Source organism: Coturnix japonica, chromosome 7 (assembly GCF_001577835.2).
Source record: "Coturnix japonica isolate 7356 chromosome 7, Coturnix japonica 2.1, whole genome shotgun sequence".
NCBI lineage: Eukaryota > Metazoa > Chordata > Aves > Galliformes > Phasianidae > Coturnix > Coturnix japonica.
Window position 1 is genome coordinate 33,311,139 of NC_029522.1, and position 12,741 is coordinate 33,323,879.

The 12,741-nt window shown below is 36.0% G+C and overlaps 1 protein-coding gene across 23 annotated transcripts in view; it reads right to left on the minus strand.

The window, feature by feature from the left end:
- Nucleotides 1-229: 229 nt before the first annotated feature.
- BAZ2B (bromodomain adjacent to zinc finger domain 2B) overlaps nt 230-12,741 on the minus strand; it is a 90,315-nt gene continuing 77,803 nt past the window's right edge. For 17 of the 23 annotated variants that reach the window (XM_015869320.2, XM_015869318.2, XM_015869315.2 and 14 more), the window contains 13 exons: nt 12,098-12,341; nt 11,432-11,494; nt 10,868-11,012; nt 9,346-10,013; nt 8,562-8,838; nt 8,249-8,404; nt 7,648-7,808; nt 6,548-6,858; nt 6,029-6,164; nt 5,314-5,460; nt 3,184-3,443; nt 2,377-2,520; nt 230-1,802 (listed from right to left, as the gene is read on the minus strand). In XM_015869320.2, the coding sequence (XP_015724806.1) occupies nt 1,649-1,802; nt 2,377-2,520; nt 3,184-3,443; nt 5,314-5,460; nt 6,029-6,164; nt 6,548-6,858; nt 7,648-7,808; nt 8,249-8,404; nt 8,562-8,838; nt 9,346-10,013; nt 10,868-11,012; nt 11,432-11,494; nt 12,098-12,341 (2,866 nt within the window). In that variant the 3' untranslated portion in view covers nt 230-1,648. The remainder of the gene's footprint in view (nt 1,803-2,376; nt 2,521-3,183; nt 3,444-5,313; nt 5,461-6,028; nt 6,165-6,547; nt 6,859-7,647; nt 7,809-8,248; nt 8,405-8,561; nt 8,839-9,345; nt 10,014-10,867; nt 11,013-11,431; nt 11,495-12,097; nt 12,342-12,741) is intronic. The other 6 variants (XM_015869325.2, XM_015869328.2, XM_032445700.1 and 3 more) reach the window with 3 other exon arrangements.

Genomic DNA, 12,741 nt, shown 5'->3' on the forward strand with positions numbered 1-12,741 from the left:
CAAGCTGCTTGCAATGCTTACGATCCATGCCCTAACCAATGTTATCCACACACATTCAAGAAGGTGGCAGACGTGCTCCTCTGCCTGCTTGGCAATTGCTTAGAGCTACCACTAAAAAGGCCAGGAGAATTAGATACGTAGTAAGAACTTAACTGCCAGACTCAAAACATATTATTGGAAATATTCCTGTACACACAAGGGCTCAAGTATTAAAATTCCTGAGAAAATCTGGTTTGCAAAACAATCTTTTATTGTATCCGTGCCACACATACTAGTGAAAAATAACACTCCTAAAAAAAAATAAATCCAAAAAAACAAAAAACCCCACAACAAACAAACAAACAAAAAAAAGAAACAACCAAAAAGAAGAAGAAAAAAGAAAAAGAATGCTACCTTTCCAACATTTCCTTTAAATAAAGCTTCAAGTACTCTTACATTAGTACAAAAAAATCATGAAGTAAAAATAACCCCCCCCCCCAAACCTCCCCCTCTATCTGCCCCAACAGGCCACCACAACACACAGTAGATAAAACACAGTGGTTACAAATGTCTTTTTTTTGTTTGTTTTTGTTGTTTTTTTGTTTTTGTTATTTCTGTGGCAAGGCAAATGGAGGAAAATGTCTCTATGAAAAAATACTGTGTGTGCTAGGAAATTGTCACCATTTTATTCCGGGTGGATACAAATGATTATTGAAATTGAGGCTGCGGTGGCTTGAAATCATGTAACAAAATAGAAAAATGGAAAACTAATATATCCCCTACACCCTGTTTTTAAAGGCAGGCACTACCAAGATTAAGGAGACTCCACAGTGTTGGTAGAGGATAATTACTGTACAAGCCATACAGCTATAATTACCTTAAGACTAAAATAAAATGCTACGGGTCCTCCTAAGGCATAAACAATAATATCTGCAAACAATATGTACACATCATACATATTTAAAACAAGACTTAATATAAACAATAATGAACAGTATGTACATGTCTCAATTTTTCTTCACTGTCTTGAAATACAATTTAACTACACAAGTGATGCAGCAACATATATATAAATGTACTTGTAACTCTACAGTAAAGTTTATTTTTAGTGCTTTCACAGCACATCAGTGTAAACAGTTTTACTTGGCTTTGTTTTACATTTTAAAACATTCCTTGTTGTATTTTCAAGATTTAAAGCAATTTTCTAGTTCTTCCTTTTCACAGAAAACGAAGATTCTGGATGCTGTATAATCATAAATAATTCATAAAATTAAATACATTCACTAAAAAATAAACTACAAAGTAAAAAAATGAAAAATAGATATTTATTGGAAGGGAAAAAGAACCATTTTCCCGAGTAGAGCTCTGGTGGTTGAATATTCAGTGCGATTTGATATATTTTAAATTGCTATTGCACTAAAACACCCCTTTCTTTGAAATTCTTTGGGTGTGCTTCCCTGTTCTACCTAAATTAGTTTGTTAAAACATACAAACCAAGAACCAAGGGGTCATGGTTGCTGTAGGAGTGAAGCCTTTAGAACTATTATCACTTCTTTGTGATACTTCTAAGGAAGAACAGTCATGAGTTACGCAGGAGCCTTGCACTTTCACGTTCACATTGCTGGTCTCATCAGTCCTCATTTAAGGGGAAAAATGAGTTCTGGCAACTTCAGCTCAATTTGAAAATCTCTGTCCATCTTTTTTCAAAGTATTTCCTCATGTTGTGGCCAGCCCTGCCTATGTCAGAATCATCTTCATTAAAGGTTTCACAGTTGTCAAAAACAAGCCTGACATCTAGCGAGAATGCTTCAACATTAGGGTACCTGCAAAAAGAAAAAGGCGAATGATTTCTGGAACAGTTAAAATCAAAGGAGAAAAAGCACGCAACAAAGAGCTCTCCTAACGTCAGTGCATTTACAGCCAGTTACAGAATGCACAATGAATCTCAAGTGAACAAATTCAATTTATCTAATTTTAATATTTGCAGGAAAATAGCCTTAGCACAAGCAAGTTCTTTTCATTACTGTTTTTGTTACTTTCCTAGAAAAAAAAATTTAGAATTTCAAGCCTGAACTGTGGTGTGATGTTTAATTTATTGTTTAAACTAGCTTCCCTTTTCCCTTCAACATTTTTCTAGTTAAAATACTTTCAAAGGAAGTACTCAGTACAGCTGCAATTACCCAGAAAAGGAACAATCAACTTTGTAAAGGGCTGCCTGGATTAATCCCATTATGTTGTCTTTTTTTTTTTTCCCATTCTTTTTTTTATCCAGAAATAGTGTTCCAGTAGCAAATGAACTGTTAAAAAGAAATGCAGTACAATTCTCAAGTCTACCAATAAGTACGTGTGGAGCACTGAAATCTCAGGGTAAGTAGAATTTACAATAAGTTTACTTACTGTCCACTGGTTAGCTTGTCTCTAATGGTGGAAAAGTCCATTGGCTTCTTAATAACTTTCTTATAACCAGGAACAAGTTTCAAGTTTACAGGAAGTAAGAAAGGCCAAGCATCTTCATGAGTTTCCAATTCTGAGAGAATCATGCTGAATAAAATAAGGATTTAAATAAGTAATTTTAAACTTTGCTTAATCAGAAGAGTTGTTTGCTGTTCCATAAATGCATCACACACTGTGAACCTATCCACCCTTCAAAAGGAAAGCTCTTAGACAATCTGTGCCCTCTGTAAGGCAGAAAACAGGTTCAATAAAGACAGAAAACTGGCTATTCAGAGTAGCACCTAGTTCTGTCCAAAGATACTTAAGCAAGATGAGGTTTAAAATACTGAAGTTGCACAAATATTTCATCATAAATGATTTGCAAACTAGTAAAACAGTTACTGATACTAGCTTTCCAAAAACCACAATGACACTACAGAAGGTAATGCTCTCCTATTACCATCTCCTTGGTAATGCAACAACTACACACCAATTCCACAGCTTTCAGGGCTTTTCCTACCCTTGGAAGGGTACAGAGCAGTACATTTCACATACCACACACTGTGATTAAGCACCTTCCAGTGCCAAACAAGGCAATTACTCCCTGCAAGCACACTTTTTTTTTTGTCCAACCACAGTCAAATCACTACAACCCGTGTGGAGATGCATAACAGCGAACAGGGTTCTTGTTCCCCACAATGAGGCACTACCTGCTTCTACAGCATGTACCAAAGTTTAGAATCAGTCAGTTTACAAGAAGGTAGATCATACCTGCACATAGCCAGGTCCTTGGAGTCATCTCTTTTAGGTTTCTTTATAGCAGTGAAATTTTCTTGCTTTCCCTGGCTTACAGAAACACTTTCATCCATTTTCCTTTTCTTAGGGTCTGTTTTCCCTCTTTTTAATGAGGTGCTAGTAGTCGCCGAGTCTTCATCTTCTGTATCTCCTGGTAATTTCCTGCCTCTCTTTTGTTCATTACTTTTTTTTCCTTTGATTTGAAGTTTTTTTAATTTTAGAGTTTGACCACTTGCCTGAAAATAAAAATGAAAATAAAAAGGAATAAGCAATAACCAAGAAATGACAGAGATCTGTCACTACTGATAGATAGCAGAGAAGATCAGTCACCAAAAAACAAAAAAAAAACCTATGTCAGCAATTAGCCACTCAAAGGTGAGAAAGGCTGCAGAAATCCCTGTGACTAGGGGTCTCAGTTCCCAACTTGTGTCAGTGTAAAAGCACCATTTTTCAGGCTGGTATGGCTTTCTGGCTCCCAGAAAACCAGGATGGCCTAGTTTTAGGTTCAGTACATAGGTCACACTGAAAGTAATGCCTTTTATTTGATAGAGGAAACTGACAGCTACACAGCACCATTTTTCAGCATAGTCACCACCATTTGCTATACATTTTCACCAGCAATTAACAACAGCCTGCATGCTGTGCTCATAAAAATATGCACCAGCTAAGGTGACTGCTGTTTCCCTTGCTGAAATCTACCACCCACTGCCCCACTGTACTGACACCCACTACTTGGTCTCCACATTCAGCAAACATCACTGAACGCCACTATTTCTGCACGAAGGAATTCAATTCCACATCTTTGCTTCATACGCATTTCCATGTCAGACACCATTTTGTCAGACAGCCCCCCTGTGGCCATCTACTGCATGGTGATGAAGTGTTATAAAATACTGCCAACAAATGTCAACCTTTACTACCACAACACCAACATTTGCCTTTGATGTCATGGCACAACATCAGGAGGCATTATTGCTGGAATAACCCTTCTATTTGTCCATTCTCAATAGACTGATATAACCAAAACCGGAATTCTGTATCCATTTTCAATCAGCTCTATTATTTGCAAGATGCAGAAAAGAGCTTCTAAAAGTCAAGACAGCGAAGGGATCAACTGATGTAAATAAAATGGTAGATATGAAAGAAATAAATAGCCTAAATGCAAGAGAAATACAATAAAACCTTGGAGTACAAAACCACAACAATTGTAAAACCAGGAAATAAGGATTATTATTTAATCAAATAGAAAATTATTTATAGACAATGAGGAGAAACTAAGAAAGAACGCGTTTAAAATGCAGACAAAAGGAGTTATGGTTATTGACAGCATCATAACATTTGAAGACATCACTCAGATCATTAGAACATAACATCAAACCACAATGCTATTGAGAAGACCCACTTATACCTATGACTAGAAATTACTTAATTCCATGAATTTTATAAATGACCTTCCTACGCATTTCAGATCTGACTGTAACTAGTGCGACAAGAAATGTGGTCAGTTTGCAATTAAATTGTCATCTGAATTGTAACACAGAAAGTGTATGCTATGTATAGAGTTAGTTCTGTTTAATACTGAACACACTAAAATGTTTTGGAAATAAATGTACTCTGTTAATGCCATTCAGTATCACACATATATATATTTTGTTCAAGGTTAGAGAAACAGCCAAGTCTATCAGTTTGTAAAGGAAAAAAGAGAGTGATGCTGACTATTGGCCATCTAGATAAAAATATGTCAACCAATGAGAACAAATCATTTTTTAGTATCTAAGGTCTATTAGGAAATAGGCCTACGGCCAAATAAGGAAATATTCTCTATTAACTAGAAAATGGCAGGTGGTCAACAGCCTTATTTTAGACAAGAAAAAAATCCAAGCTGAGATTAATTAGGACAGCACAGTTTTTATCTTGTCATAAAATTGTTTCTCTGTTTTACAGAATTTGGAATCACTATTCAATATATATTGAAGTTCAGGCAGAATTATACTTTAGATTTCTTATATCTTCAAATTTCCAACTTCCAGCCAAAGCTGCAACAAAAGAAACACCTCAGAAAAACATTAATCTGTCATTCTAGAAATATAACGATTGTAGCATTACCTTTGCTATGCAGGCAGGACAAAACCAGTCACCATCTGGTATGGTAGTAATCTTGGGTCTGTGGCAGTAGGTATGACAGCCTTTATCGCAACCATCACAAAGCAGCAGCAGTTCCTCATTATCTCCCTTTCGACATATTTGGCAGTACTATAACACATGAAAAATGGACTCAGTTCGATTTGTAAGCTTTGAAGCAAGGGAACGATACCTAAATTACAGTTCCCTTTCAAACAATTTGCTCTGTAAATTTTTTTTTTTTTAAATTTTCATTTTACCTCAGAGTTCAGTAATAATATGGAATTTATAAAGTACATGAAGAGATATCTAAAGGCATATAGGAACAAAAATGTGCTGAATTACCATAAAACTTATACCACAGATAAGATATACTCTACTAAATACAGTATCAGATGAAGTCATAAATTATTATTTACCAAAATATTAATTATAAGGAGTAATTACTATCTTACATAGAGCCAACTATTACAAGGGCTTTTCATCTTAAAATTTTTGTGATACTGAATTTTTTCAAGAAGGGAACAATCATTTCCAGTATATTTATACTCATCTGTGCACGATGTACAGTTAATATTAAGTTTCATAGGCAGTAATAAAACACATGTTCTCTTGTAATACCTGAAGCCTAAAGTGTGAAAACAGGATACTGCAAAACTATTTCAGTTAAACTATTTTTTCTTAATAAAAAAACACTTACAACTTTCATAATAGATTTCTCCCATGCTATTGATTTCTGTAATTGCTGAATGCACAGAGCCACCTGTGCAGCACTTCGTGCTTCTGACAATGCCTTTCTCCATACCCTTAGCCCTGGAGCAATATCCTCTTCAGTTCTGTATTGAAATACAGAGAAATTAGGTAGGTCACATCCACATTTGCTGATATTTGAACGTGGAACAAGCATTATCACACTGAAAGCCAAGCAACGACAAAACATACACAGCCAATAAGTATAAGGTATAAGCAACTAAATTTGATGTAGTGCACAGACTGTGGCTACAAGCCTCAAAGCTCAGTCACATCCAGTTAAATGTAAGGTAACTTTGCATCATCAACAAACATAACAAAAAATATCTTTATGAAGCACCATGCAGAATAACATGATCCATATGGATCACAAGACATACAAGAAAGTACATAGATAACAAGCAATAGAAAATAGGCTCCAATTAGCAAAGAAGCACAATAATTTTTCAAGTTAATCTCAAAAACCTACCCGTCACCATCACCACTAATGGATGGTGCAGGAGCAGGGACAGTAACTGTGCCCACATTATCCAGTTTGATCTGAATGGTGGTACTTAAGGGGCTCTTCAGATACCTTCGCTCTATGTTCCGCTCCAAGTCAGCAAGTCTGGTTACAGCTATATCTAGAGGGTTGTCACTCTTCCGCTCTAGAGAGCTGGTACTGCCTTCTCCGCCTCCAGCACTATCTCCATCGTGCTTCTTGTGCAATCTAATAATTGACTTATGTTCATGATATACCAAGTCTTCTCTTTCTGATGCAGGTTCAGGACACAGCCAGCCCTATGTTAATAGAAAGGTTTGTGCATTTATTGGTTGCTATTTAACTTAGTGTTTGAATAGAGGAACTGTTCTACAGAATCAGAATAAATAATTGAAGTGCTGTTTCCAGTACATCTTGGTAACTTGTAATCCATCTGTAGAGACCTTTTCCAAAATCTCCAGAGAACTAAAACAATCAATCAAAAATACATGAGCATTACCAGACTTTCTGAAGTGAGTTTTCTGCAACATTCTGCATTCTTATCTTACTTTGAAATACCCTATCAGTGAAAACATCAGAATAGGTCTGTGTCATTGCCCCAGCAGACAGTATTCATTTGGTCACAGAGAAATGGCACCTGCTAGTAGGACACACTACACCTGGAATACTACATCCATACTTGAACCAAACATACTTAGTTTGGTATCACTACTCACCATGGAAAAGTTACTCCCACAACCCAAATGAGGCAGAGAAGTGGCAAACCCCACAAAAATTAAGTCATCTACATGAAACAAAATCTGGGCATTCATGAAAGGTAAACAAAATGTGTGTGACTCTGCACACTGTCAAAGAACCCTTCAGGAGCTGTCATTCTGATCATCTTTAGCTGAAGATACAACTGCAATGAAATATCTGGAACAGATATCCATGATAGAGCTGCAGTGGATTTGTTTTACTTGCTGACAATTACGGACAAATGAGAAGGCACTTACCAACAGCAAAAGGACTGCTACTATCTACTTTAAATTCTTCCCACTTCATCAACATTATTTTAAAAGAGAAATTTTACTAAATGTTAGTTTTACCTTAACTTGCAAACTAGCTGAAGCAACTCTCCTCTCTAGATCTTCCACCTGCTGAAGAATAGCAAGGTCCACCTCCATTTCTTGCTCTTCTACTGACCAGTTTTCCACAACATCTTGAGTTACCTGGTTATCTTCGTTTTCATTGATATCAATAATTGCAACTGCATTTGAGAATCATATTTTGTTAAATTATTACAACTTCTCTAAGAAAATTCAAGCTGTTTTACCTGTCAGTCCAATTAAATGCTGAAGAATTGTTACAGAAGTGTACAGCTCTTAAGATATCCAACATGACCACCAAATTCTGTAGGATTTCAAGCTTGCAATATAAAGGCAAGGGGAAGGGAAATCTGAGCTATATTGTTACAGAGACAGAAAATGCTTGAAAAGTTATCAACACTAAAACCAATAAAGAATTTATATTAAAGAAAGTTTTTCCTACACTAACTTACCAGAATAAGGCTGGTAAAAAGGCAAGTATGAGACTTTTTACTGTGTTTATCTTGCTACTATGACCATCTCTGTATCCAAGCACATACTGGAAAGATCTCCACACTATTATGCTCCAATATCATGTGTAACATAAATACCAATTACCTACCATCCTTATTTTTGATGCAGGCCAGAGTGATATAGTCCATGTGTTTCTGTATTTGTTTTTGTAATGCCTTTTCTCTTATTCCCCTGAGATTCAGCACTTTATGCAAAGATTTTAGGTCCTCAGGATCAGTAATCCTCCACCACCCATACTGCATTTCTAAAGCAAGACAAACATATAAATACTTATCAGGTGTTTTTCACATTATTACAGTCAGATTAGAGAAATTCACTAGGGGAATGAGAAAAAGTAAACTGTAACAGCACAGCAGCACTAGAAATTATCCAGACAGTCCCACCTGACTGCCCATCCTTACCTTCTGGTATAGGTTTTGGGTTTGAGTGATCTGCTGGCTTGGCCACTTCCACTGCTGTACAGGTGGCAGAAGCTATTTTCTCAGTCTGCAGTGCTGGTGATTCACTTTTACTTGTAGGAACACTAGATGTCAAGAATGAGTTACCATTCCCTTCTGATAATCCCAACCCTGATCCAATAGTAGGTAAAGGAGATGAAAATTGAACATTTGAAGTAAGAACTCCTGTAGGCCATCCACAAAACTGAAGTCCCATGACAGGTAGTCCAGGCTTCATCTGCTACAGGGAAAACATTTTTAACACTATCAAAACTGGTACTGTTCCGTGTTACCAAGAAACTAGACTTATCATTCAAATGCTAATTTTCAAGCAGCAATCAAAACATAAAGGATATCTTTACTTGCTCAGTACTTCAAGTTGTTCAGGAAAAAGTCATATAACAACAATGTAGTAATTCCTGTTAGAACCTGTGATTGCTTAAGGAACAGTCAAATGTCTGAAATTTGTCTTCCATTTAATACAATAGCCAAACCCCTAAAAGCAAAATCTGATTACTAAAATAAATATACAAAACATCAAACATTGGTTAATCTAATTTTTTTTTTTTAAATAAAAAATTCTAATATTATCTCTTACGTGGAACTACTATTAATGTTTAGAAATAGGAAGTAATAAAATAAATGAAAACATAATGATATGATACCACGTCTGTGAAACAATTTGGCTCAAAATAAATTCTGCCAAACAAGCAGATGCAAATTAATGCTATTTAAAACAATTATTTACCTGCAGTGGTGGCAATGCAAAAGGACTTAATCCCATTGGACTCTGTGCAGAGGTTGAACCCAGAAGAGGTGATGGAACAGGTGAAGGTGATTTTGATGGTGGATGTGACTGAGGAGTAAGTGAAGTTGCAGTAGCTGGTGCATCTGCATGGGTAACTGACATGTCATCACAGGGTACTCTCGGCAAAAGGCTGAACCACTGCCTGTTCTTCTCAGTAAGAGTCTTTAACAACTGATCACTTGGAATTACTGGAGAACTATAAAACTTTCCTGTCCCGCTTGCAATAGGACTGAAAAGATTATTAGAATCAGACTTCTCGCTGTTGCTTTGTGATACGCTGGGTTGAAGACTGCACAGAGAGTTTTGGGAGGTATTTTGATAAGATGGAGTGCATCCATTTGCTGCACCACCATTAGGTTTTTGGGGCATGACATCAGACTCATGTGGCATTTTCGCAACCTCTAACAGTTTGCTTAGTTTTGAAAATGACCCAGGCTTTTGCAAAAACAAATTAGTGTTGTCCTTTTCTTTCAGATCTTCCTTTTGCTCACAGTGAGTTGTATTTAAACAGCTTATTTTTTCTTCTGAGATCTCAAGAACCTCTTCTTTAACATGTACGCTTTCCACTTTTTTTAACTTCTCTTTTTCTTTTGCAATTTCTTCTAGACCTGAAGAAACACAAAAACCGTAGATGAAACAAAACAGACCAACTAATTTAGATCACTTTTATCATCTCAGCAACAACTAATTCTTTTTTGCCTCCTTCCATGTTAAATTTATTTCATATAAACAAAATTACTTCCCACTTTCCACAACAATGCAAATGTAAAAGCACATGCAGATTCTCTAACACCGGGAGGAAAAATAATATCAGTGTAGTCAAACAAAGCCCAACAACGGAGCCTTTAAGCTTATTATTGCAAAGGGCCATTTTATTAAACTGACAGCCAGCTACTAAAACAAGTACCATTGTTCTTATTATGAAATCAATTATTTTCAAAATATTTAAGGACAACATTAAATATTTTATCCCTTTAGATAAAAAATCATTGCCAACTAAGACTGAGAAGTTTAATTGCCAACATTCTTGGCAGTTTCAAACTGTTTGAAGAACTACCCAGTATGACAGACTGCCTACACACAGCAGAGCAGGCAGATGTGATCAGACAGAGCAGTCAGAAGTTGGTAACAAATGCCAGTTTCTGGAAATATTCAAGGTGGAGAAGACATATTTTTAATGCACAGAAAAACCATTTTTCTGTTTTCTGTCATCTTCTCATCTTCTTAACTATCTCCTTTCTACCCTTTATTAATGTTTCAGCCTAAGACTAGGAACCCTTTTTTGTAAGGATAAAAAAAGACAGAATAAGGGCAAGGGGGTTAGAGAACTAAATGTCTTCCAACAAGAAAAATGGTATCAGAAAGCATCATATGAATGGAAGACTTACTGAGTTACCTGCTTAGCCTCAGGTTGAAGATGAAGCCTAAGAGACCTCACTACTACTTATTCTATGCTGCTCACCTTCGCCACTTTCCATGCCTTCTACAAAAATGCCACCACACTGGGGCAGAATCCAGTACCGGCGCCTGTAACGATCTTGGCCAAACATCATTGAACGCAAACAATGTGAGGCTTCAAATAACTTCTTCCTGTACTGGCTTTGTTGCTGTTTTTAAAAAAGGGAAGGTGTTATAATTTCATAGGTGAAAAACAAACAAATTTTAAGAAGTCTTTTAAAAAAAATCATCTGTTTGCCAGTGACCAGAATTTCAAGACTTAATCGAGGCACTTAACAACAGACAGAAGTATATACATTAAATCTGAACAACAACTTGAGATGTGGAAAGATATAATCAACATCTTTCTGATCACTGACTGTGTGAAATCTGCTAATGCAACAAATACTTATGGACTAAAATTCAGGTGTCATAGATAGCTGCAGCATCCATACTTTCATTAAACGAAAGTTGATCCTGATTAAAATTTATAATAAAGGAGGGCACTGAAGGCAATGGCTTGTGATTTCAACTCTTGAAATTCCACCACAATAGTCAAATACAAATCACAACCGAGATGATCTCTCACCTTGGTCAGTTTTTCAATCTGCTTCTCTAGTTCTTCAACACTTGCTGTCTGGTCTCCATCATCCTATAATTACCAAACACACTGTCTTACCAAAACCATCTCAGGATAAAACTATACTATGTCTTATTAACTTTGTAGTAGAAAAGTAGAAACAGAAAATGTGACTTAAAATGTGAAAGGTAAATCCTGAGGATAATATATTTCCATATATTTCACATACTTTTTCTAGAGGAGTTATAGGACTTCCAAAGTATCAGACTGTAAGACTGAATTTCAGGGTAAAAGACGAGTAAAAAATGTGGGATTGGATTCCTAGATGTTACCAATTTAAACTCTGAAGTATTATTTTGTAAGAATACCATACTACACCACTACAGTATTTTCTTAAAACTCATACAAGGTAACTACAACAAAACCAGAGGAGCAGCAAAAAGAGCTGTTCCTATTCTAGAAGGAACATAAAGAAAAGAAAAATACACTCTTGAAAACAAATTATTTATAAAAAAAAAATAAAATGAAATGAAATGGATGTAAGATACTTTTCCTTCACTCTTATTTTAAGATTTTGGGGAAGTGGTGCAGAGAACCCTAATGTTGCAGGGAAGCAGAAGGGGAGCAAGTGTCAATTTACCAGTTAGTTCCATTTCAATATTTAAAATCTCCCACCTCATCCTCACAAACTTCTGCTTTCTTTCCTTTTTTATCTTCTTTGTCCTCTTCATCCTCATCATCCTCATCTGCCTGGTCATCGCTGTCATCGTCGTCATCTTCATCATAATCACTATCCCCACCCTTTCGTCTCCGTTTGCGGCCTGATGTTGGCGTTTCCAAAGAATGCGGCTCCTCTCCTACTTCACCACCTCCTGTAGCATCTCTTTTGCCAGTTTTTTTTGCATGAATGATTCTAAGACTTTAAAAACATAACAAGGAGTGAAATTATACAGTTTATTTGTAGCATAAACACATACCTTTGTTCCTGTGTGATTAAAAGTGAATCATTTTATATCAAATTAGCTCTTCTGTTCTATGATGCTCTGCATTTTATTACCTGTTTATTCCCATTAAACAATAAGAAAAAAATCAGGTTACAGAAAGCTCATAAACCTCTTATCCAATCCTACCCAGAATTTCTGTTTCTTACAGGTGAATTTTGTCACATAACCGTTTAAAAGAAATGGAATACAAGAGTGATACTGAAAAGTCAGAAAGGACAATTAGAAGAAAGAACTATTTATCTCTGTTTTATGCAATTAAGAGTATCTTTATAAAACAGCTGCCAAAGAAAAATAGGGGGGGAAATCCTAAACTAA